General features: G+C 38.9%; 1 protein-coding gene across 1 annotated transcript; it reads right to left on the bottom strand.

Moving 5' to 3' along the window:
* Nucleotides 1–269: 269 nt before the first annotated feature.
* LOC139953640 (uncharacterized) lies at nt 270–21358 on the bottom strand. Its single transcript, XM_071953136.1, has 13 exons — nt 21085–21358; nt 18918–19024; nt 17127–17313; nt 16538–16680; nt 15168–15308; nt 13457–14462; nt 12453–12542; nt 11164–11281; nt 9781–9876; nt 8581–8738; nt 6190–6250; nt 2017–4727; nt 270–397 (listed from the first exon to the last, which is right to left on the bottom strand). Exons 1-13 carry the CDS (start codon nt 21220–21222, stop codon nt 284–286), a joined length of 5070 nt encoding a protein of 1689 aa, XP_071809237.1. The 5' UTR covers nt 21223–21358; the 3' UTR covers nt 270–283.
* Between the last annotated feature and the right edge of the window lie 6405 nt (nt 21359–27763).

The raw sequence follows: 27763 nt of genomic DNA, 5'->3' as shown, positions 1-27763 counted from the left end.
TGTGTTGATGACCACAAAAAATGTATATTAATTTGAACTCAAAGTCTACTACATTAAATTACATGTACAGTAGTCCTCCAAAGTCAAATGGCAAAAAACTCACAGCACCTTCAAACTCTTTGTATTTAAAAAAGGTTTAAGGGAAACTGTCAAAATGCACCTGGAAATTATTAGACAGAATAAACACACCGTAATTCTACTGAAATGTGATATTAGGCCGTCTGATCTGTAGACAGCGCATACAAAATACCATTGTCAAATCAATATGACTTTGTAGAAATGCTCACTTATATCCTGACATATGAGACGAGCGAGAAAGAAGGGCTGGATCATGGGGTAATGGTGCTCCAACACTACTGGATGGCTGACTGCTTAATACTGCATTCCCTATACCATGCTGTCAAAACAAACACCAAAACAACATTTTAGATCCAAATTAATTAAAAACAGGCACTGCAATAAAAAACCAGTGTGGCGGGAGATTCTTTAAAGGATTCGGGTACTTTTTCAAAATGTCCACAGATTTACATAAAACTTACAGGGTTTGAAGATAATGATAGTAGAAAGCTTCCCTTCAAATATTACTTACTGAGGTGCTGTAGTTTTTGAGAAATGAGTAAAGCAAGTCACAAAATAATTTTCGTCTCAGGAAGACGAAAATTATTTTAGCATGTGAAATTCCATTAACCAATTATGATATTATACCAAAACCATAACATGACTGGTTAATACGTTTTTACATGCTAAAACTGAGACAAAATTAGTTGTTTTACTCATTTCTCAAAAACTACAGTACCTCTGTAAGTACAATTTCAAGGGAAGCTTTCTACTATCATAATCTTCAAACTGTGTAAGTTTAATGTAAATCTGTGGACATTGTGTTTTGTGTTAGGAAAAAGTACATAGACCCTTTAATGCTGGATACAACTTAAATAACTACACTAATGCATGGCAACGTAGCGATATTGCAATAGAAAATGGATTTCTCTCTTCATTAGCAATCACTTTGCTAAACCAATGAATAAACATGTTACTTCCTGACGCTGTGCTATCAGAAAGTTGGTCCAAATTTCACCCGAACTATAGTGTTTAACCCTCCAGTCATACCATTAGCGGTTTTGAGGTATGGTGGACACTATACATAAGAGTGCACTGTTTGGATTGGGTGTACATGTATACAGACAAATTTACCCAAACCAACCATGGTGGACACTATAAGAGTACACTGTTTGGATTAATGTAGGTGTACATGTATACAGACAAATTTACCCAAACCAACTAGTGCAGCAGTGAAGCGTGCACCATAACTCAAACAGGCTTATGGGACATCATTCATTGTGGTTTTGAAGATGCCAGCCTGCAATATGATATCAAGAGGTTATACACCATGCTGATAACTGGTCCAACATGTTGTTGGTTAACTTGTTTACTTTTGTTTAAAGACAATGGACACTATTGACAATTGTCAAAGACCTGTCTTCTCACTTGGTGTATCTCAACATGCATAAAATAACAAACCTGTGAAAATTTGAGCTCAATTAGTCAAAAAAAAAAAAAAACCTTGTCACAAGAAGTTGTGCTCTTTCAGATGCTGGATTTCGAAACCTCAAATTCTAAACTTGCGGTCTAAAATTATTTTGAGTAATTACCAAGTGTCCACTGCCTTTAAAGAGGCGTAGGAGAATAATCATAAGACAACAATAGTAATAGCAAATGGGGATAAAGGGCCAGTCACACCAACGATAACGCTCACGACGCAAAGAGAATGTATTCTATTGGTTGAATTGCTCCATGCAGAATCTGACACGCTAATTCAACCAATACAATGCGTGCTCTTTGCGTCGTGATCGCTATTGTTTTGGTTATCACTGCAGTGTGACTCAGCCTTAACACATAATTTTATCCATGAAGGATCAAATGCTTGGGCTGTGGCATTTAGTCACAAAACCTCAAAGGAGAGTTGTGTTTGTTTTTTGGAGGAAGTCTAATATCACCATGCAGTGCATTATTACATACCTGTGCATAAAAAGCCATATCTGGATGAGTACGAGTTGGTGGTGGTGGTGTTTGATACAGTGCTCCAGCACCCAATCCGGCAGCTCTCTGATGCATGTGTTGCTGATACTGCTGTCTAGCTAGCTGATCTGCCTCCTGCATATACTGTGGATAGAAAGGATGACTAGGCCTCTGCATCTGCATCTGCATTCTAAATGCAGATTGCCTTGAGTAGGGATCATGAGGAGTGAATGCAGAGCTGGATTGATTGGAGGTCATTTGCCTACTTGGTAACATCAATCGAGAGGCTGCTGGATAACCATAAGAAGCAGCAGCTGCTTGGCTTGCATGCATACGTAGATGATCAGTGTATAAGGAGGAGGTATGGCCTTGATTGAAACCGGATGGTAGATAACCTTTATTCAGTTCATTCAGACTCTGAGCTTGGTTCGCTCTTTCAAGATCCATGTATTCTTTCATGTTTCTTGGCTCATTTGAAAGCATGGATAGAGAGTTAGTCCTGGAAGTTAACATTGGATCTGCAGTTCTAGGCTTGCTCAAGTAAGCTCCAACATTCTCATACCCGGTCTGATTGACTGGTACAGACTGCACAGAGGATGTATGAGGGTACAATGGAGAAGATGCTACCTTTTGTTGCTTAGCAACCTCCCGCAATGATTTATCTGGCTGTCTTGCTATGGATTGTGAAGGATTAGTTGTCACATTTATCGGATTATGATATAACTTCACATTTCCTGGCTGAGTGTGGGTATTAGCTGTAGTCATATATGTTTTGACACAATTTGTTTGAGATGGCAAATTCTGTTTACTATATGCAAATGACTGAGGAGACCCATAGTCAGTCTGCTGTTTGAGTGGCTGACTCTGACCATGGGACCCATGGGACCCTTGGTACCCAACATTATCATGGGGGACAAGTTTGGGTTGCATCGGATGTTTAGAAGTAAACTGTTGCTCCTGACTGGCCATATTATCTCTACTTTTGTTTTCCATATACATTGGAGAAGTACTTGGTAATTTAGGATGGTTGGTGATGTCTCCTGAATGTTGGTATCCCGATGCATGTGACTGTTTATGAAGAAGAGACTCCAGTATATTGCCACTTGATGAGGAGTGTAACGGTTGATTAGGAGCTGATGGTGCTAGCTTCATTTGATGGGGATATAGCGGATTAGATTTAGGTAGTGTATGAGGACTTGACTGATGTGTCTTATCATAAGTAGCAGAGGTCATTTTATCTTCGCTGCCCAATGGATGCCAAAGCTTCTGTGATGGATCATGGCACATCGGTTCTGCTGCATTGTTAGGCTTGTAGTCTGCAATAACACCCGACTGTTGAAAGGTATTGCTTCTTATATTGGCAACTTGTTCATGATGAGTAGCTTGCATTGTGTAGTTTGAGGAAGGCAATAAAGGTTGTACTGCTGGAACACGCATTGAAGGCTCATGTTTGACATGTCTGTCTGGCAACACTGTGAGTGGTGCAGGCAGCTCAGGTGCACTCATGGGCTGGCTTCTCTTAGGCTTAATACTACTTCCTGAGTAACTGAATTGCTTGGAATGCTTATCATCTGAATCTTGATTAAGACTGGAAGGTCCATACAGATTTCCCTGAGGTAGAACATGATTCAAACCACTGTTTACTGAAACAGTGTTTTGCTGATGAAAAGACATATCACTATGTTTTGGTGTCTCATTCGTAGCTGGCGTCAGTGGTTTTAAAACATCTGGACGATTTAAACTTAAATCTATCATTGGTTGTACACCCTGAGCCATTGGTTGAGTTCGTTGATACTGATCACGTGAAGGAGGTGTCAATAGTTGTTTAGTTTTTACAGACTGAGTATCAGGTACATAGGGACTGACATTCTGAATGGGTTTGACACGATTGACCTTAGAAATGGCACTCGGTCCTTGTGATTGTGTGTTCAAGTACTGTCCAGGTGTCTCTTTCCTTTCTACTTCAGTTGCACTACTGCCTAAAGCCTGTGTGTGACTATGTACCGGTTCTTGTGTCTTAGATGGAGGTGTTAGATCTTTCTTTGTGTCTTCAGTGTCCACTGGTTGCAATACATCCTGTGTTGGGACTCCAGGAGCGAATGCTATAACACCCACTGGTTTGGAAGCCCATATATCTCTGTGTTGACCTAGTCTTGAAGTAGACAGTTGGTTAGGTGTGGCACTCTCTCCATCTGAAGTATGTACATCCACGTCATTATCACTATTACCATCCTCTGATTTGGATGAACATGCCTCATATGCTTTGTTGTCATTACTATCGAATGAATGATGATCAGAGATACTAAGAGGAGATGAAGTCTTCGAGTCAATGTCTGGATGGTCAGATACTTCTTCTTCGGGTTCATCTTTAACTATTTCCTCTTGGTCATCACTACTCTTTATCTCCTTAGTGTCAGGCTGCAAACCCTCCTCTTCATCACTCATCATTTCTGAACTATTGTTACTTTCTAAGATACTGGATTCACTTCCGCTTAGTCCCCTCAGTCTAGCATACACCCTATCCTCTAGTTTTTCTAATCTTGTGTTTGCATTTCTTGCTGATTGTCGTTGTGGTGGTCGATGATATTGCTCTAATGTTGGAGTTTCATCCTCGCTGTCTTCATCTTCATTGTCAACTTCTTGTTTCAGAAATACCTGCTCCAGGTTGTACTCCAAACAAGATTTCAGATTCTCAGCCATCAGAGTGTATTCTAGATCAAGAAATATATCAATCAATTAATAAACTAACCTGTCAAACTTTTCATCATAATTAGCTTAAACTTTGTTATGTATTGTATTTTGTAATAAAGTGAATGTTCAGTAAAAGAGGCCAAAATAGGTACCAGGCATGCAACTGCCCATTGAAAAAAAACGGGGAAATCTTCAACGGCACAACCCAAGTGAGGAGCGAGACAGCCGAAACGCCACGGGACACGAGACCCACAATGGTACCCTAGAAAATGTTGAGGTTTATCATGCTCTAAGGTGCATTGTTAGCATGTATACATTGTAGGCTTATAAAAGTTGTACATTGTGGTTGCCAGGCATATATTGGGCTTTTAAAAAAAAAATGCGGAAGAGTTGCATGCCTGAGGTACATATTGTGCTGCTAATACTTCCAACTTGCGGGGGACCCAAAATTGTGGCTGATTGTCCATCGGGCGAGTGAAACAAATTGTAAGAGAAAACCCCGTCAGTTTTTTATTGCATGTAATTCGACACATACATATACTTGACTTGTTTGAAGTTGTTGAATTGCACATACACAAAAAGCAGACATTACAATGACACGAGTCAGCAATAGTTACTCTAGTGTCTTCATGTTGCATGAATACAACATTTTTAGACCAGGGTGAAAGCTTTACTTTTCAGACCTTAAATACAGATCAGAAGATAGCTTTCTACAATTGACAAAAGACTTAGGAATAATGTCAACTGAGAGAACAATGAATGTGTATAATGGTTTTAGGAATAATGTCAACCGAGAGAACAATGATTATGTATAATGGTTTTAGGAGGATTTATTCCCCCTTCTATCAGTAGGGTAGTTATGAAGCATGACTTGGACTAATAAGATACAAATATAATGGTTTGAGGGTCACTAGTCAATATTAGCTCCCCGAGGTATTGTAAGTTGACAAACTAGTTTCCGAGGCGTAGCCGAGGGAACTAGTTTATCAACTCCCAACACCGAGGGGAGCTTACATCGACTAGTCACATGATAGAAACCATGTTATATTTGTTTCACTATACTTCATACATATTCAGTTACCAGAACATGATTTGGAGCAAGGGAAAATGACAACTGTGAAATAAAATGTACATGATACGTCTGTTCATGTGTTGGATGCCGCTAGTAAAGAGAGCTGTGTTCGTGCGTGTATATAAACAGTACCACGATCGTTAAGCGTATGACAAGTAGAATAGCGCCTGGGGATGACGTCGCACAATGGTAATGCGCATGACAAGTACAATAGCTCCCGGGGAGCTATTCCTCCTTGTCATGCGCATTTACCACTGCATACTCACATGCGTGCTTGGTAATTAGCAAAATTAACACATAGCACGTGATGATGAATGGAACAATGAGAACTCGTCTCTCTGTGATGAATATGTATGAGGTATAGTCATACATGATACTCTAGATGATACACAATGCAGGAGAATAATTACCATTTCCAGGGCCATTGTATTCCAAGCAGTTTGTAAACAGCTGGTTCATATCTCGTTCAAACTGTCACACAAATAAAGCAATATGCCGAATGCAGATATGAGAATGATGTACTGTAGATCAGTTTCAATACAGTTTGATGTAATATTATTTACAGCTGGGAGAGTAATATCAGATATTGTACAATGGACGCAATCCAATGTTCCCAGGACTCCAATTTTTTAAAACCTAACCCTAACCCTAACCCTAACCTTAACCCAAACACAGGTTATTTTCGAACTGCTTTTAAATTATATAAAGGTTGACTGACTTCAATCTCATAATCCTCATGTCAATTAACGGTTTCATTGTCTGCATATTCAGGAAACACATCCAAATAATTGTTTACCAGCAAGCAAATCGCTTTTCAGCGGAACAAATAGCAAAAGAGTATTTCATAAAGTTTTAAGTGTGTGCTCTGAATGGATTACATTACTTGACTCATTGACTCAAAAGAACTTTTGGTAGGTTAGTTTGGTAGGTTAGTAAGCAGAGACTATGACTTATGGAAGCTCTGCTTAAGAAAACTCTGTAAGCAGAAATTTGTGATATATATACATAAGTGCTTCAAGCCGTGAACTGGTTATCTGAAGACAATTACTATAGTCAATGTATTATTGACTACAAGTAGTTGCTTATTTTTTACAAGGTTAGTTTTAATTGTCTTCAAAGTGCAGCCCCTTCTCATCACCAGGATTTAGTTCATCGGTTGTGAACCAGATAGAAACCATTATTCTGACAAGTTGTTGTGGACACTAGCAGCATTAAATGCCACATTACATGCCACATTGTAAGCTTCTTGCTCTCTCACTGTGAAGTGTTACAATAGCTTACTACTGATCAATAGCAACTACCGATCAATAACATATTTACATTAGGCCAAATAAAATAAAAATACCAGTTGATCGTCCCCGCCCGCATCCTTTTTTGGGGCGGCATCCCTTTTTTTATCCAACTTTTCAAAAGGACTAGCCTAGGAGCTTTTCCCGAATCTAACTTGATGCTCTCGAACACTTGTAACCGTCTGTTTCATAAAACAATATTAGTGAATGCCTACCAGCGATTCTATTAATAGTGTTATCCCACCCTGTTAATGTTAGTGTTAACGCAGGTCCTCATGCAACTAATAGGTATAAATAAGTTTGCGGTTGATTCAAACTGAAGAATTGGTGGCCTGTTTGATTTGAAATACTTAGCGGCCATCTTGAAAAAAAATAGTAATTAGTAAATAGTAAGGCCCTCATCCTCCTCTTTTTTGAAAAAATCTGAATCAACTGGTATTTTTTGTTATTTGGCCTTAGATTATTTGTCCAAGTTCCTGCATGCTTTTTAACTGTCAGTGTCCATCTATTGAAGAGTTATGACTTTTGGTTGCCTGATATACAAATTATGACTGTCCTAGTAAGACTTGTATTGTTTTTATTACATGTACCTTTATTTTTAGTTTGAAACCCCCGTGAACATTAAGTTCCATACCAGTGCCAGTTCTGTCTGATATCATGTCCGAGTCGAGACAATAACCTCTGAATCAATTCTGCTTGTTTGAGTGCCACACTCACAATAAGCAACCACACGAACATGCACAAAGTCAATAACAAACATATCCATTGCTTTACTACTTCACAAAAATGCATCGGTTGCACATTGTGCTTGTTGAAAACTAGATTATGGGAGATAAATTACTCTTTTTATGTTTCCCCTTTCTAGCATGATATTGTATTGGTATGTATTGAATATTAATCAGCACATTTGTAAATAAAAAATTAAAAAATTGGGAGTTTACTAGTTTTTATCTTTTTAGTTTATCCCAAGCAGATGGTCTAAACATGCAGCCAGCAAACAAGCAAAGCAAACTTTGAGTAACTATACTTCACTGAATATTTCAATCTTTTCAGGATAACAGGTACCAAGACTTTGTTACATCTTTGGTTTATAAATTCTCCATACACTTTCTTTTCAATTATGTGCAAACTTTTTACCCATTTGCAAAAAATATTTGACTATGCTTGTGCCTGTGATATTTGTTCACAGGACTCGGGAAAGTACCGAGTATACAGTGGTAACACACATCGGTGTATGGGTAAAAACCAAAAATTTATATTCTTTATCCCTGATGCAAATTAAACATCTATCATATCATAGCGGTACCCGCTGCCAAAACATTGGATTTGAACGACCTCTAGCTACCGGGCAATCTCGCTAGTCTAGTTGGTAAGACACTGCTCTAGAATTGCAAGGGTCGTGGGTTCGAATCCCACCCGAGTAACATGCCTGTGATATTTTTTCAAATGGCTCGGGAAAGTAATGAGTATACAGTGCTAACACACATCTATCATGACTATTCTTGAACAAACCTCCTCTTTTGTCTTGTAGTCTTTCTTGTTGAGTTTCTTCTGGATGAGAGTTAGACACATTGGTTTGATGATGATCTGATAATAAGCAGGAGCATATGCCTCATCGACTGGATCACTGAAGGGCCAAGAATCCTCATGACCGTTGACTGCATCAAACACTAAAAACATCATCAAGAAATGTTAGTTACCTTCATATTGTTACACTCTACCCACTAAGCCCACTGGGTAATATAAATATAAATGTAGTAGGCTATAGAACAGTTGAATGCCATGTAGCTGCTGTATGCGCCGTAGCACCTTGTAAACCATTATAATGTGCTAAATAATTGGGTTTGGAATTCATCACTTCAAGAGCTTATCTTTCTAGGAAAGTTTATACATACTCAGCGCCTTGAGTACCTTGTTTGGTAGATACATGCGCTGTATAAGACTTTGATATTACTTTTATTATTACGTCCAAGATCACCAAATTATTATTGTTATGTCCAAGATCACCGATGGTACATTTGACATGGTATTTTGGTTGATGACCTAATTCTGGTAAGCAGGATTTGTTCTCCTTAGCTACCTTCTGTACAAGCAACTTGATGAAATTGGGCACATGTGTGTTTACTTAAAGAAACACATAGCATTGAATCGAACGAGTTGGTCTTTGAAAAGTGTTTGAAACCGTTTGTTATGAACTGCATATGGATATTTTAAAAGTAGATTATAATGATTCACACAACTAACAAGATCGGCCATTTCATAGAGTCAAAATTTTGACTCCAAAAAATGGCCTACCGTGCAATTTTGATGCATGTTTGCGTGGATCATTGTATTCTACTTTTAAATTATCTATCTAACCATTTGCATGATTTCATATGCTTTTCGAAGACCTTAACTCGACCAATCCAAGGCAACGTGTTCCTTTAAACTTCCTGACCAAAAGTTGCACTGCGGAAATTAACCCTAAAAAAATATACATACAAAATGGAATAAATATGTATTGATACTTTCAGATTCAGCAGTGAATGCATTCATGGTGTGCACATCAAGATCAAAGCTGCTTAAAATGCACTGGGTTGCAGCTTAGCAGAAATTGATAAAGTTAGTAGTCTGGTTTGTCCACCCAGTTCACAAAACAACAATTATTATAGATTGACCAGACGTAACAAACAAGTGACAAACTACAGCAGCTTAAACACAAGTTTACCTTACCTTGCTGTAGTTTCATATCAATACTGTCAGACATTTTCTTTGTCTTCTTGGCTTTTCCTTTACACTTCTTAGTCTGTGGTTTATCAGGACAACTCGCTAGAAACATAAACGAAAATTTTAAAAATTACAATGATGTGTAGAACAACGAAAACCTGAAAGGCACTGGACACTGGGTATAGTGGCAAAATCACACAAAAAACTTTTACTAAAGCTTTTAAAATAGTAAGTTTGACAAGACTAGATATTTGCTAGATTAAATTTGGCCATGATCGGGATCTGAGTTGCTGTTGTTCATTTCGGAAAACACGTACAATCAATTAAAAACCAGTGCACAAACCACATGGTGCAGAGTATCCTCACACGGACGCCAACACTGTCCATGCAGCCATGGAGATGCAGCAGAGCACATACACAACACACAAACACAGTTGACCGAAGTCCATTCTAACCACCAACAATCCACACGCTGTGATTGGCCATTGGCCATTGATGGCTGTTGGAAATTCAATATTCACGATCTTCTTGACTTGACATCAATGCAGTACATGTTCAGGAACAGAGTAAAGAATTGCCATACGTTGTGCATTATGCTTGCAGATTGTGCACAATGCACTGCCTTGGAGGAATTCTAATAACATGGACAACTTTTGTCGACGGAGGGCGTTGCAGACCAAAGTTCATTGAATTATTCCTCAATGACCGATTGTTGATTCACTGTAAAGATTTTGTTGCAAATGGAGTTCAAAACATATTCAAAACAACTGATCCTCAAACCACAAATTCATTAAAATGGTTGTTGATGGAAAAGGGATAATTTAGGGCATAAATTTAGAGATAAAAATCAACAAAAAAGGCAATTCTAAGGACTTGACTCCCCCTCCCCCTTTTTTTGTTTACGTTTCTAAATTATGTATATAAATACATGCGGCTAGTAAAAAAAAACAGCGGGCGAATGTGAATTCCGTTTAACTCGCCCGGCGGCCGATTGAACAAATAAGTCAAGGGAAACCCCTAAAATGTATGTCCTTTTATTGTCAATTCTTTGTTCAACCCCAAAAATCATTTAGAAATTTACCCAGTCAGTTTCCCTTGTGGTTTATATTGATATCTGAAACAAAAGTTGCATCCCCTTGAGGTGATATCCCTGGCTGCCGCTTCCCGGGTTGTATCGAAATGTACATGTCAATCAATGGTTGTTTGGCTTCTGACTGGCACCCTCGAACAAAGATATTGACAAAATAGGGAGACCGCCAACATAGGGCTAGACAGCTCAGTTGGAAGAGCGCTGGCATGTTAATCCGGAGGTCTATGGTTCGAATCCTACCCTGGTCAATTCTTTGTCCAACCCCAATTATGTTTAATACAATAACTGTAGATAACTACCTGAGTTTGTAGACTGTTCTTGAAGTTTGTTGCGCAGTTTCATCTTTTCTCGTTTATCTTCTTCAGCTTGTAGCCTCATGGAAGTTTGTTCTGCCTCTTCAATGGACTTCATTCTCTCCTGTAAACAATAAGCAAATAACAGTTAATCATCTAGTAGTTGGCCAAGCCATTAGCACAACCTCAATATGCTCTTAAAGACACTGGACACCTTTGGTAATTGTCAAAGATCAGTCTTCTCACTTGGTGTATCTCAACATATGCACAAAATAACAAACCTGTACAAATTTGAACTCAATTAGTGGTCGAACTTGCGAATTGGAAATTACTCAAAATAATTATAAGCATAAAACCTTACTTGGTAACAAGTAATGGGGAGAGGTTGGTAGTATAAAACGAACGGAGGAACGGCTCCCTCTAAAGTGGAGCAGTTTTCGAGAAAGAAGTAATTTTCCACGAATTTGATTTCGAGACCTCAAGTTTAGAATTTGAGGTCCCGAAATCAAGCATCTGAAAGCACACAACCTCGTGTGACAAGGGTGGTTTTTTTCTTTCATAGTTATCTTGTAACTCCGACGACCAATCAAGCTCAAATTTTCACAGGTTTTTAATTTTATGCATATGTTGAGATACACCAAGTGAGAAGACTGGTCTTTGACAATTACCAATAGTGTCCACTGGCTTTAAACACCCTTGTCACACGAAGTTGTGTGCTTTCAGATGCTTAATTTCGAGACTTCAATATCAAATTCTGAGGTCTCGAAATGAAGTTCAAATATTTTAGAGGAAAATTACTTCTTTCTCGAAAACTATGTTACTTCAGAGTGAGCCGCTTCTCACAATGTTTGATACTATCAGCTCTTTATTGATTGTTAACAGTGATTACCAACAGTGTCCACTGCCTTTAACCGCATTCTTGACAAACATGCTGTCCAGATCTGTTGTGTAGGCCAAACAACATGACAAACACAACATGAAACTGCAACATGGACATATAAGGCCTGGTCACATTGCAGCGCAAATGAAAACGATACTGATAACAACGCAAAGAGAACGCATTCTATTGGTTGAGTTGTAATACGCGCACGCTTATTCAACCAATCGAGGACATGCATTGTGTTGTTTTTTATTCTCGTTCTCGAAACCTGTGTGACCTGGCCTTAACAACTGTCCAAATCAGTTTGTACAAATTGCTCCAAACTGTTCCTAAGAACATGAGTAACATAATATGAGTGTTATAGATTACATGGGGGGTGTAATTAGTTTGAGAAACCAAAGAATAGATGACTTACGTCTTCTTCTCGTTTGAGCTGCATGATGACAACACGTGAAGATGCTCTGCGTGGTTCCAACTCTTGAAGTTTCTTTCGAAGAGCTTTCTCCTGCATCAAACAATAAATCAATATAATCCTTGCATTAAGGGAGCAAAGTATGAACAATATAAATGCGTGTGAATGTGCCTTTTTTCTCAGCAATTTTGTTTCCAAAATGAGGTTTGGATGAATCAGCAACAATAATAACATATGATTCAGCACAGGATGTTTCACACAAAAAAAGTTATACAGTGAACTTTTCATGTGCGTTTCACCCAATTTTAATATTTATTTTCGTCACATAAATTGACAAGTCCTACGATTAAAATTTCTTGAGAATGTCATGGCCAATGCAAGCTTGGTTTCTCAGTCCATGAACATGATTTGCATTGCAAGGCATCACATTCATTTCAAAAACTGTCAACCACTGTAATGATCCAACATGCATATGACCAGGGTTGTAGCTAGAACAATTTTAGTGAGTGGCAATAAAAAATAAAAATTGAAGTCCAACGACATCAAGCATCTCAACCAAATTATGTATGTGTAATTATGGGGCCATTATTCATGCTGCAGTGCACGATTCGTGCACGATGCCAGGTTTCCAAACTGTTCATGTTTTGGTGGGCCATACAATAAGTTGAATGGCCTTTTGATTTCTCTTGGTTATTTCTCTGTAACATATGATACTCCTTCTCGTTAGCTACGTCTCAGAATGCAGAGTGGACATTCTTTTGAAATCTGCGCTGAGCAGCACAATGTATTTTCCTCAGAGTGTTGGGAAAAAATTGCGAGTGCTGGGAAAAAAATTGAAAGTCCTGGCCTGCCCAGCACCGCCCACCGTGGCCACAACTCTGCATATGACACCAAGACGAATGATCCTTTCTACTTTGGCCCAAACAATAACCATCACCTAAAAGACCTAAAATGCAATGGATTATTGCTCAGATTCAGATACACTATTCAAAGTCAACACTATTTACCTTGGCTGCAAACAAGCTTTGTATTTCAGGCAGGAAGTCATTGGCAAGAGTCTTGTATAATTCCTTCTCACATTTGAGTTTACTTTTCTTGAAGAAGTCTGTAAGTTGTTGCCAATCCTCTTGAGAATGACAGACTAAATGCCATCGTGGAGACTCCAACTCATCTTCACTATCGCTATCAGTTGACTCTATGGTACTCAATACAGACGATATATCATCTTCACTACTCATCGGTTTCACTTCTTCTTGAGTACTGACACTCACTGGAAGCTTCTTTTGTTTTCTTTCTTTCTTTGCATTTGCTTGTTGTCCATCCTCTGACTTATTGTTGTTACTCTTGCCTTTAGTGTGGGTTCCCTTACGCTGGTCAGTTTTACTTGCTGACTGGGAATCCTTTTTGTTTGATTTTTGCTGGTTTAACGTCGCCTTGATGTCTTTATGTGATGTTTTGCTCTTTGCGACTTTCTTTAGTGGTTGGTCTTCATCGTCACTTTTATCACTCTCACTAATGATTGCTTTGGATTTAATCACTTTACGCTTCCTTGTTTTGGAGGCACTGTTTTGCAGGCTTTTGACTTTGCTGTCTTTATTCCCTGACTTAGTAGTTGAGGAACTAGCTTCTTTTACGGTCTTATTCTTGCTCTTAATAACACCCTTCCCGTTGGATTTACCATCTTCCAGGCACCTTTTCTTTGATTGCGTCTTTTGTTTGGGAATGTTAACACTACTTTCCTTTTTCTTTCTACTGACTGCCTTTTGGGGGGATTCTTTTCTCCTAGTTTCATTGCTGGATTTATCATTTGTTTTGGATTTACCCTGACGAACTCCTGTATCAACTTGTTTCTTACTTTTAGTAACTTTTGACAGTTTGTTAGTGGTTCTTGATTTAACGGGACTAGAAGCAGTCCTTTTGACTGGCTCTTTCTTGAGACCCTTCTTCTTGTTATTGGATTGAGTGTCAAGCTGTTGTTTGCTGTTCATTGACTCACTGTTGCTCTCTTCATCACTGTCAAATCACAAGAAAAACAAAAAGATTGTAAGTGTATTTGTACAAATGGTACAACAAAAACTTGTACGCTCCCACCTGCCACAACAACCCTGCTGAGAAGTTGTCTTCATTTAATTGGCCATGCTCTTCCAAGACCTGCATGAGGTGCCTCTCTCTACCTTCATAAATCCACAAAACCAGCCATCTGAACCCTTTTGACAGGGTGGAAGCCTCCGCTGCACCTACACATCACAGCTAATCGGCCTACAACACTATCAGCCTACAACACTATCAGCCTACAACACGATCAAGCTGTTCTTTGTACTTTTTATTATAATGATTGTAGAAAGCTTCCCTTCAAATATTACCTACTGAGGTGCTGTATTTTTTTTTTTTTTAATTTGTAAAAAAATGTCACAAAAATATACTATTTTATCAGTTTAAGCACAAAAACACGTATTAACCGCTTATGATAGGTTATAGTGTTTTTACATGCAAAAATAAATTTTGTTTCACTGAGATGAATATTATTTTGTGACTTGTTTTACTCATTTCTCAAAATCTACAGCACCTCAGTACATTTGAAGGGAAGCTTTCTACTATCATTATCTTCAAACCGTGTAAGTTTACTGTAAATCTGTGGACATTTTGAAACAGTACCCGAAACCTTAAAAAGAATCCTACTGCTATTTGTACATTTGACAAGTCATTTCTAGACTTTACCTTGTTTTAGATACTTTCTTCTTCTTCTTCTTGCCCTTGCATTTCTTTCCTCGTTCTTTCTGCTTCTGTTTCTTGCGCATGTCTTTCATTTTCTTCACGGCCCTTAAACGTTCCCTTCTCCTTTTTCGTTTTTCTTTTAGCCTTTAAAAAAATAATAATAATAGTGTACTAGTTTTTCAAGTAAAGTTTACCGTTTGTTGTTGAACAATAACTTTTATCTTCCAGTAAGCACTAATCAGATCCTCAGTATAAAACTTCCTCTTTTTTTGAAATGCACAGTGCATAATGTAAGTGTCAATGCGTCACGCTCATATACAGACAGTGCCAAATAACATTCCAAACTTTGTGCGCGTGCCTCGTCGCGAAATAGCGTTCTGAAATTATGAACTTTGCGCGTTGCACGTGAGACTGGAAGATAAATTCGTTATAACACGTGCGCATGTGGAATATGAAAAAATATAGCGCGTCTGCATCCCATATCCAACGGGGCCGACGCAGAAGCGCCATATTTTTTCGTATTCCACTTGCGCTTGTGTGATAACTTATAAAGTTAAAATATGGTAATACGGGTGACGTAATTTCTCCAATAATCAATGACCACAGAGACTTACGTGGTAAAAATATCATCAAGCATCATCAGAAATTACCCCCTTTGAAGTAATTTAGTTTTAGCGAAAGAGGTTACTTTTTATCAACAACTCTGAATCTGGGAAAGGCTTTTAAGCAGGAAGCTTTTTATTTTTTACAGCTTTTAAAGCACCCAATTCTAAAGGCGTCTTTTTCCTTCTAATTTTTTGTCGGTGACCAATTTATCCCAAATTTGCACAGGTTTGTTATTTTATGCACACTATGTATATTGGGATACATACCAAGTGAAGATACTGGTCTTTGACAATTACTAAGGTGTAACCTGCCTTTAATTATGGACTAGTAACTGGGAAAATTAATCAATCAAAGATTTAATAGATGTTAAATTTGCATCGGGGATAAAGAATATTAATAACCCATGTGTATTAGCACTGTATACTCAGTACTTTCCCGAGTCCTGTGAAAAAAAACATCACAGGCATGTTACTCGGGTAGGATTCGAACCCACGACCCTTGTAATTGTAGAGCAGTGTCTTATCAACTAGACTACCGAGGTTGCCCGGTAGCTAGAGGCAGTTCGAATCTCGGGCAACCTCGGTAGTCTGGTTGGTAAGACACTGCTCTAGAATTGCAAGGGTCGTGGGTTCAAATCCAAGCTGAGTAACATGACTGTGATATTTTTTCACAGGACTCGGGAAAGTACTGAGTATACAGTGCTAACACACATCGGTGTATGGGTAAAAATAAAAAAATAAATAAAAAAATAAACAATCAAAGATTACTTTTGTTTGCGTTTGACATCTCTTTCCTCCTGTGTAGGCTCACGATCTTCTTTGTAAAGTCGAGTTCCATAGAAGTACCAGTATGTAGCGCCTGATCGATCTGTTCCTAGTGGTTCTACACGTAAGTTATCACCTTCATAGTCCTATCAAAACACAAATAACAACGACTTAGCACATATTACCACATGTCCACCAAGTACAACACACATTTAACAACAGCTTAGCACATTGATTCAGAAAAATATTTTCAATTGGGTCTAACAAAGTGTGGATAGAAATTACTCACATGTTGGTCGTTGGGTTTGGTAGAAAATATTCCTCTAATTTGAAAAACTTTAATCTACTAACTACATTTCATGTTGTTCCTTTTCTGCCCTTCATTGCACACGTGTAAACACAAATGGTACTAACAAACAGTTTTCATCTTTTTCCTTCATTTTGTTTTTAAATGAAGACTGAAAACATCAAACGAGTTCTTTCTATACATCTGGACACTATGTTTGCCATTAGATGGGAAGCGCACTTTAACTAAAAATCAACTTGTTCAAATAATAACAATATTTTGAAACAATGTTTTGTTTTGAATTACCTTAAGCACAGAGACATCATTAGCATCTAGTCTATAATCACACAATGCGTGTAATATCTCTACTTTAGTTAGAGTTGGAAGCACCTTGAAGGTCACATCTTCACTGTTTAATGGATTCACTCGATTCTCTCCTAACTCCCAGCGTTTCTTCATTACACAACGCAGCCATTTCAAGTAATTCTCAGACCTAATATCGATGAAGGAAAAATCCAACTTTACTCAAAAATAAGGGTGTTATCAAATATTATAAAAATGTGTAACACTTTAAAATTTAACGTTATTGAGTTTACTGCCATAACATGAAAACATTTCTAATGAGTAACAGTATGTATGTTGGTTTAGAGCTGGCAAGGTTGAAGTCCACCAAGCAGAATAACAAAAGTATTCATGTTTATGAGGCCATTGCTGAAGTGCATGCTTCAGGCATAATGCCAGAGTTCCAAACGGTTTATGATATGGGGCCATGCAATATTACACACACACATTGTATTGATTGGCAATAAGGGAACTAGTGGACATCTGTTCCCCCGAGGTTCTATGACTGACCAAAAGAGCGACCTATAGGCCCTTTTCTGGTCACTTCCAGGCCCGAGGGGGAATAGACGTATATTAGTTACCGAATTATGCCAGTCAATATGTGTTTTACAACACGCTCGGTCTTAAATAAGGGAATCAATATGTGGTGAAGAGGTTTTCAACTAGTGGTTTAAACCCAACGAGGCCTGGTTCTTGATAATTTTACCGAGACGAAGTCGAGGTAAATTATAAAGAACCAGGCCTCGGCGGGTTTAAACCACTAGTTGAAAACCGATTCAACACACTTTGATTCCCATTCATAAATACCTTTTCGGTCAAAGACATCATCACTTTTTGATCAAAAAGTAAATAAATGCAAAATTATAATTGATAAATGATTTCTTTCAACACAACACCCCTCCAGCTATGAAATGGTGAAGCCCTCCGCCGCCCTCGGGTAAACAACTGCTTATAAGGGAATGCTGTGCGCGTCACGCGTATCGCGTGATGTGGCACAACTGTTTCAGCCGTTGCTCTCGACCAATAGGAATGAAGAAACTGTCCTATAAGAACAGGTGCAAGGTCGCGTGTCACGCCCATGAATTAACACTTTTTACCGGTCATAAACAAAGGTTTATACACACCCACGTGACGCGCTCTCCACCAATAGGAATAGCGAAACTGTCTGAGGTATTTATGAATGTGAAATAAGAACAGAAATCTGGAAAAGAAAGGAAGTTTTGTAGTTGGTGTTCACGGTTCAAGTCAAGAGAGGGCACTGTAACCGGGCACTATTTTCAAAGACTAGTGTCCGCTCGGGAACTAGTTCCCGCAAAACACTCGTGCGATCACTGTATTAGTACATCCCACGTGACTGTTTCAGCCAACCAGAATACAGAACAAGCAAGAGGTGTGTTATAATGTGTTATGGTCTTTTGAGTGTGTTCCATCTCTGTGATATTAGATACCCCTGATCATTAGGTGATGTGTCTTGGATCAATACACAGTGGACAATATTGTTATTATTCTAGTGGAAATCTGTGCTGGGCAACACAGTGTATTTTCCTCAGAGTGCTGGGCAAAAATTTTAAGTTTTCGGCAGGCCAGCCCAGCACCTCCCATCGTGGCTACAACACTGGTAAATCATACATTACAAAAAATTTAAAATTTAATGTGAGTAAGTTCACTGCACTAATATCATGAATACATTTCTATGACTATGAGTATCAGTGTGTAGATGTATGTTGGTTCAAATATGCTGGTGTTCAAACTTACGAAATATCCTTGCGTCCATGTATTCCACATAGTAGTTGTACAACAAGATTTATAATGAAATCACTCTGTTCAACTCCTGCATCCAGAAATAATGCTTCCTCCAACTCCTGGATTAAAGAAAGTCAAACAAAAGTTGTTCAAAATCAAATTCCTTGATAGTTGATTTGTGGCATTATTAAGAACCAAGATCACTTTTGGTAGTTACTCTAGAAGTTAAAGGCAGTGGACACTATTGGTAATTACTAAAAATAATTATAATCAAAAACCTTACTTGGTAATGAGTAATGGGGAGCTGTTGATGGTATTAAAACATTGTGAGAAACGGCTCCCTCTGAAGTAGCGTAGTTTAGAGTTTAGAAAGAAGTAATTTTCAACGAATTTGATTTCGAGACCTCGAGAGTTAGAATTTGAGGTAACGAACTCAAGCATCTGAAAGCACACAACTTCGTGTGACAAGGGTGTTTTTCCTGTCATTATTATCTCGAAACTTCAATGACCGATTGAGCTCAAATTTTCACAGGTTAGTTATTTTATGCATATTGAGATACACCAAGTGAGAAGACTGATCTTTGACAATTACCAAAGGTGTCCAGTGTCTTTAAGGCCAAGTACGTAAATAAATTACCAGTTGATCATTTTCCAAAAAGAGGAGGATCAGGGCTTGATCAGAGTTGCTACATGTACATTCTTATTTCACGCATTTGTACACGTGCTCCGTCATAATGTCAAATGGCACATGATTACAATGTGTGAATGCGCTTTGTTTTCTAGTATAATGAATAGTGTCACTGTCAGCGATGTAGGCCCCCTACTCACTTTTGGGAAAACAAGCTTTTGTAGCTGTTGGTGTGGAGTGAAAAGAGATGGTATTTCAGTGGATGGTAACTGCTAGTTGCAATAAAGTTCAACGTTTATTTTTGGGTCACCAAGCGCTGAACCGTAAGCCTATTGGATTGACAAACTGCCGAGCCGCGACCGAGTTGGACTATCTGTAAAAGGAGTATTACAAGGCAGCATGGCGTGCTATATGAGTGAAACAGTGGGCATTGTAAACGGACAGCGCACATCCACTGCCGCAATGCCTTATATAATAAACCAACTCTTTTACAGGATGGTTTAGTCCAACTCAGCTGCGGCTCGTCAATTCGTCAATCCAATAGGCTTGTACCTGCGGTTCAGCACTTAGTGACCCAAAAATAAAGCGTTGAACATTATATCGGGAAGTCATAAAAGGGCGATGCGACATATCAACCTGGGACATTTGTGACTGTTTCGCTCCGGTATCTGGTAAGTTTTTGTCTTTTTTTTCAAAAATATTTTCTCAATGGTGTTTAGAATGTTATTCATTAGACATTGAGGATTTAAGTTCGTGTTCCTAGAATTTGGATTAGACATTGAGGATTAAGTTTGGGTTCCTAGAATTTGGGTCATGATTTTCGAAAAGTGGTAAAAATGGAGCAAATCGTGTTTGACCATTTCGCCCTGTACAATTCAAATTTGGCTCGCAACCCTCCGGCTCCGCCATCAAGAGGAGGGTTACGTTATCGCAACTCTAGGTAACTGCGTGTTGATATAACGGGGGGTACAAGCCTCAGAAAGTTGAGTGGGTCTACCACTAAATAAAAATAAATGGTCCCATCAAAAGTGACAAAAAATTAGATTCTTAAAACAGGTAAAACTACAAACACAATTAGGCCTACAAATAAATATTGAAAATGTCGTTCAGTAGTCTTCTGCCACCATATTTTCCACTTATTTTTAACAAAAGAAAATGGAAATCTCAATTTTTTTATTTTATACCAACAAAAAAGGTACTGACTGGTGGCAGGCTATAAAAAGTATTAAAAAAATACATGAACAAACAAAAGATCAGTTTAAATTGTATTTGCATTGTGGTTGTGATTGTGTTAATTAAAAAGATTTTAACAGAACAGTGCATACATTGTACACTGCATGCATTTTTACACTACAGACAGTACAAACAACCAGCAGACAGAGCACCGGCGTCCCATCCAGTCAGGTATGGGCAAACGTTAAAAATAAAAAAGGGGGGCCATCAGTTCAGTATCAATACTCAAATTCATAAATTTAACAAACTAAAACAACTTGTTGTATTTATTATGAACTAAAATGTTATCTGAAAGTAAATGAACCGATTTATTTTTACCTCGATCTCAAAATCAGGAAGTGAAAATGTGCTCCTGAACAACGAACAGAAGTGTGCGATGGCTGGAACCTTCCAACATGAACGAATGTCTTCAATAAACACATCCGAAATGCCCTCCTTCTTCGATGCAGTTGCCATTATCTAATGATTGTTAAGTATTGAAATACAAGTACTCATTCCAATCATGATAAATTCAGTCATGTAGCAACAATGAGAACCTACGAAAAACCACATGAAGATAAGAGGAAAGACTGCTGATTGTGAGTGAGGATAAAACGACGGGAAGTGTGATGAAGTGCAGTGCTCTACTCTTAATATAGCGCCCTCACCGACACTCGACGACAGTATTAGCGCGCCGCGCCGGCGACTATGGCGTGCCGCTTAAAATTTTAATACGAAATCAAAGTATTACGGGCGCCGTTTATGACTAAATTACGAAAACCAAAATATAATCATTATAGATTAAAACCAGTGGAATATGGGTCGCGGTTTGTGACTTTTTATTATTATTACAAAACAAAACTTATATAGAAATAAACCAATAAGAACAAAACAACAAGAGTATAGAACGAAACGCAAAATAGTAGAACTCAACAAGCAAAAAGAAACTGAACAAAACACAAATATAAAGGACAAAACAAAAACATATTGAACGAAATATAAAATATACAGAACGAATTGTTAACTGCGACCATTAGGCCTAAGGGTCACGGATATTTTGTTGAACGAAAAAAGGTGAAATAAATACGAAAAAAGATAAAACTACCATATACCAATATATAGAACGAAGCGCGCTTACAACAAATAAGTTTCACCTTTCTACTCTCATTCTGATTGGCTGAGCATTACATAGCGACGTTCTTTAGCGCCTTTTCTAATGGCCATGACCATAGACTTGAAATCCAAAAGATAGAACTCCCTAGTGTAGTAGTTGGGCAAAGGGCAGCCGCACCCTTGTCAGAGTTCTAGTACTGAACAGGCTTTGACAATAGCTGAAGTAGATGTACGTAGAGGTCCATCGTGAGTTTGTCCGCTAATCGACTCGTTCAGAGCATAGAGCTGGACGGTCACTCGTAGTATTTCTACCACCATGCTCGTAGTAAGATGGGCCGGTTTATTGGCTGGAGACTCTGTCCCCCAAACATTGATGGCAAACTGTGTACACACTTCATCTGATAGTGCCCTCTTTGAATCCTCCTCCTTCAGAGCCCATGTTAATTTCACATTATGGGGGATCGAATATCCGGCAGACAGAATTCCATGGGCACCGTCAGCGGCCAACCTTCGACGGACTTTTAAACTTGGACGGGACAAACCCAACCGGGAGGCTGGCCCAACGGGGGGATTTATAAAAAACTTACCGAATAGACTTCCACTTTGAATTACATAAGAGGGACATTGTCTTCATGGCATAGATGATGTATAAATCGCATGGCACTAAACATCGTTGGACTTTTTGATGTGACACTGCTTCACTAGATTTAAAGTGACTTTGGTTGCTAGCGGCAAACGAAATCACAGCTGTATAGCCCGCACACGTGCGATTAATTGGTTTCCGCTTTCACGTCAACTGCGATTGGTTCACTCCGCAAAATTACAGCCACAAAGCAAAGTTATTGGCCCCTCTTGGAGACCAGTGATTTTTTTTTCACTCTCAACTTTTGTTTATGACGTTCAATTGTTTTATTAAATAAGTGTCTTCGAACAAAAAAATACTAAACACAGCTTTGTCCCACCCACTGAATTACAAACAAAATGATGGCCCTTGAGAAAGTCTTTTTTGAGGTCATGAATCCTCTACGGGTTACTTTTGGTCTGATCATTGATCTCTTCTGTATTGAAATATAAAATACAAGCAAAGTTGCGCCCGTTGTCCCCATCAGGGAATTCTGTCCACCGGATATTATGTCCCCCAAACATGGGCTGAGGTGATTATTCAAGAGGGCGCTAAAACCAGAAGAGGTTGTTACACAGTTCGCCATGGGGGGGGGGGGGGGCGAATCTCCTGGGGACAGAATCTCCTGCCACACCCTTCTTGCGAATGCGATACGGATGTTGATTTCAAAACAACTGCTTCTCTTTCGCATTCGCATGAATTATGAACAGTATGAACAACCGGGCTTCACCATTATCAAAGTCTTAATATTGCACTTATATACCAACAACGTACTCAATGAGCTTAGATACATTTTTTGTATACAGAAAGATGGGTTGATGAAGTTATGCATTCGATCTGAGACCCTATTATGTAGCACCTTTTAATCATGGTCTACAACTAGGTGCTATGGCGAAGAGCAACCAAAGCCAGGATCGACGGGGTGCACCCCTTCTCTTTTCGATAAGTGCACTGTTCTTTTCAGGGGCGTCAATTCGTTTTACAAGATTAGAGGCATAACATTAACGGCATGGGGTCCGGGGCCCGCTTTAGGGCCCGGGATTTTTTTTAGGCCGTAGATGCTCTCTGGTGCAATCTAGGGAGTCTGAGGGGTGATGGGGGGGGGGGGGGGGTGGGGTGATGTGACCACCTCTCAGATGTTGTAATTTAATTGCTATTCAAGTGATGCACCTAGTTTTGTTATCATGGTTATTTTATCTTAAACAAAAAACAGCTCAAATTATAGCTTCGTAATATCCATATTGTTTCTGCATTATAATGTTCAGACGGCGTTTCATCCCTATCATCACCAGCATCGTCAAGGGCCGGTGGAACAAGACAAGAAATTTTAGGGGGTGGGGGGGATGGTTGTGGCACATCTATTACAGATGGAGCCTGTGTAGATAGGGGTAGAAAACTCATTGTATTATTATGCAAGATGGTCCAAGTATTGCCATTTCTACACCTGCTACGAAGTGGAACGCCGTCGGAGCCTTTTACGGCATGGGGTCCGGGCCCACCTAAGGGCCCGAGAATTTTGTGCATTCTAGATGCTCTGTGGTGCAATCTTAGGCCAATAGGAGGCAAATTTTAGGGGGCAAATTATGTGAAAGAGTGAACACACGAGTGTGAAGCCTTTATGGCATAATTTTGCATTCTAGATGCTCTGTGGTGCGATCTTAGGCCAATTAGTGGCATACAGAATGGAACAGAACATAAAGCCTTTAAAATGTGAGCAGCAGATAGAACTTTTTGGGTAAACAGCATCTTCAGGTGCGGATCTATAACCTATATAACACAAGTTTAAGTTTGCAAATCTGTCAAAGAGTGAGCACGCGAGTGTGAAACCTTTATGGCATGTGTCCGGGCCCGCTGAAGGGCCCAAGAATTTTGCATTCTATATGCTATGGGTGCTATTTTAAGGCCAATAAGAGGCCGCAACAGAATGGAACAGAATACAAGCCTTTAACCCTGTAGTCCCTGCACCGCCCAAATTTGCTGAAAACTAATATTTCAAGATACTTGCAGTTAACTACTGGAATCGTAGTTCAAATTTTAAAAGATAGCCACAGCTTAAATTTTATGCACAATTTGAACCTTGATATTTGTATAAAAGTACAAGTTCGCATGAGAACAATAAATGTCTCTTGTTAAACGGCTACGGTAATTTTTATGGTGAATTTTTGTTTGTAAGGATAAAACGGACACAATAGCTTTTCAAGGCTTTTATCTGACTCAATGATTATACTGATTAAATGCGAAGGCGTGAGTTTTCGACAATATTATCATGAATGATGAATAAATACAGTTTCCTTTGTGTTTACTAATGAGCGTTTTGTTGAGGTAAGAGCTAAATAATTTCATCGTCATTAGCTTCATTAGCTTAATAATGACTATCGAGGGTTCTTTTGACGGTCCTTTTTTTCTACAAACACAAGCTAGCAAGGTTTCCTCCTACCACATACAGTATATCGATAGGCGGCTGGGCGGTGCAGTGGCTAAATGGTTAAAATGTGAGCAGCAGTAGAACCTTTTGAGTTAACAACATCAAGTTCAGGTGCGGATCTATGACACAAGTCTGAATTGAATTGAATTGGGATAACAAACGAGTTAGGGGAACATTGTGCCTCCCCCCATGCACACCCAGGATTGATGACAATGACAGGACAGAGGGTTTGGGGCACATGGTTTGGTCTTACACAGTGCAAAACATAATAAAGGTGGTCAAAAGATACGGAGATCCTGTGGACATTGTGTTTTGTGATGCAAAAAGTAGCCATCCATCCTCTAAGGAAACAAGTGCCACGGCCGCTGATGGGGATTCGAACCCACACCAACACCAGAGTTTGAATTCGGTGCTCTTAACTGCTCGGCCACGACCCTTCAACGTTCATCAACTTTTCACAGCAAATTCCTGGCTCGCTAAAAACTCCTGGAATTGGTTCTTTCAATTGGGCATGTGGCAGATCCACTCTACGCTGCTGCGCTCCATCCATCATAACGCGCAAAATGGGCATCAAGTCAAAGAGTAACAACCCTAGACAGGGCATGCCGTGTACAGAGCTATATTGCTCTATGGTCCCGTGTTATTAGAACAAGTATGTCAATTTATATGTACGTCGGATTTAACTGCGAACCTCAGAACCATGACAGGTCATCATGATGCGAGCAGGTATGGACGTGGGCTCAACAATACATGGCGTCGATCCACGAAATTTGACGTCAAATGTTCAGGCTACATTATAGGGGTCTCTCAAAGGGCCAAATTGATCAATTGTAAATCAATACTGACTTTTTATCTGACGATAGATTTTATTGCTTTGTGAAATCGATCCCCAGGTCCCTTCATTTGTTAACTTGCGTTGACGCCCCCGGCGCAACGTTTCCCATCAATAATGGTGGATATAGCCAATGACGTCACCGGACTGCAAGCCAATGACAGCCTTTCACATTGACGGACATTGCAAACGCACATTGGATGGATGAGTTGACACAGGCGCAATGTTGTGTCTTATAATTTTGATACAACATAATTGCCAATCGTGCTTTTCAGCGGGGAAGTTTTATTTCTTCTATATCGAAGGAACATTAATGAGGATTTGCTTATGCGAACGTGCACCCAGTGATGGGCTGCTGAATTATGAAGGAGGATAATTCACAAGAGGGCGCTATAGGAAGAAATTACAAGAAATTAAACCAATATCCAAAACAGACTGTATAACTTTAAGTAAAGGCATAGAGCTCTGCAAAGCCCCCCACCCCCGGACCCAACTAAAAGGGGCGTTCAAATTGTTGACAAACATTTTAAAGGAAATTCACATTGGACTACTGGCCGAGGCAAGACACTTTCAGTGTCAGGCCATGAAGACTCAAGAAATGATAATTTCCGTGCTTGGCTTATTTCTTTTCAATTTCAACATCTTTGTATACTCAAATAAAGTGACATTCAAATTGTTGAGTTTGAGTCTCACATATTTCAATCCTGTTGAGAATGACCAAAAGATCATCAGAGACCAATCTTCTCTTTTGTTCAAATACAAACAGTGATTAAACTGTGTTCTCATTTCGATTCTAGTCTCGATCTTGTCATGTTTCCTTCAGTTTCATTTTTACAGACCTAAACGTTTTTATCATCTTTTTATTGCATTAACTTATTATTGTACTACCCACCCCTCCCCCATTGGTGTATTTGCTTATTTAATTGTTTTATTTATTGGAGCCTTAGTTTTAATTTGTGGTATGTTTTATCATAGAGTAAGGACAGAGACGGTAGTTCTTGTGCATATCGTTTGTGTATTGCTTTTTACTTGCCATCTTTTTAAATACTTTTACTGCAATTTTACTGAGTGTTAATGTTTACCTTTTTATGAGCTAGGTCTGGGAGGGCACATCTATTTTATGACAGTCTAAGAAAAAAGAAAGAAAAAAAACTTTTTTTGTTACACTTTTGCCCTTCTGTTTTGTCCGAATAGTTAAAATAAATAAAATAAAATAAAATAAAAATAAATGTTGATTCTGTTCTTGTAAATAAAGTCCCGGTGCAGTAAAGATTCTGATCTACGAATCCTGCCGTCACTCAAATATTGACTCCCCGAAATTCAGGTGCCCGATCGCTCTTAAAATAGTATGACTCGCGTAGTAACCGACAGCTAGCGTTCCTTTTTTAGTGCCCTTTTTGAATCATTTCTTTTGACAGAACGTGATAAGCAAAACATTTCAGTTTGTATGCTCAAAAATTTGGATATGAGAACCGTTACTGTCAGAAAAGTCTCCTGGGATGAGATTGTGAATTAGGAGGTCTACATCGATAACTCGCTCCTTCGATAATCTCACTGATAATCATGCTTCATACTTTTAACATGAATTTTGCACAGGTTATTACATAAATTCTGTACATTTAATAAAACAACAATTAAAGGTTAGAAGGCAAAAACAAAAGTGTCGTTCCCTTTAATCTGATGAAATTGCGATGCATGCAGTGCTTATTTTGTTGTTGATGTTATGAAGGAAGTCCCTTCATCATCCATGGAGGAATAAAATTTATTTCTCCATGCTTCATCAAAAAATGATTTTTTTTTGTCCATGATGAGTGACGAAAAAACCCATTTTATTTTATTTAATTGGGTTAATCATTGGATTATGAATTGGTATTCTCTAACAGTCTACTCATAGACTCATGTACTGCCTGGTTACTGATTATGCAGCAGCTTGATTGTACGGGTACTCACTGACTATCGATCTACGCATGCACAACGCACTTAGCATTTTCCCTTTGACGTAGATACGAGTGGGAAGGGCGCTGTG

Source organism: Asterias amurensis, chromosome 22, assembly GCF_032118995.1.
Source record: "Asterias amurensis chromosome 22, ASM3211899v1".
NCBI classification, from domain to species: domain Eukaryota; kingdom Metazoa; phylum Echinodermata; class Asteroidea; order Forcipulatida; family Asteriidae; genus Asterias; species Asterias amurensis.
This window is presented reverse-complemented; position numbering and strand designations above follow the sequence as displayed.

What these genes read in the sequence shown, in the direction of transcription:
- LOC139953640 (XM_071953136.1), bottom strand. Translation starts at nt 21,222, where the DNA reads ATGGCAACTGCATCGAAGAAGGAGGGCATTTCGGATGTGTTTATTGAA. An exon ending in TTCCTGATTTTGAGATCGAG is followed by an intron (nt 19,025 to 21,084) that starts GTAAAAATAAAT and finishes TCTTTAATCCAG; the next exon opens with GAGTTGGAGGAAGCATTATT. An exon ending in AAGAAAGTATCTAAAACAAG is followed by an intron (nt 14,463 to 15,167) that starts GTAAAGTCTAGA and finishes GTGATTTGACAG; the next exon opens with TGATGAAGAGAGCAACAGTG.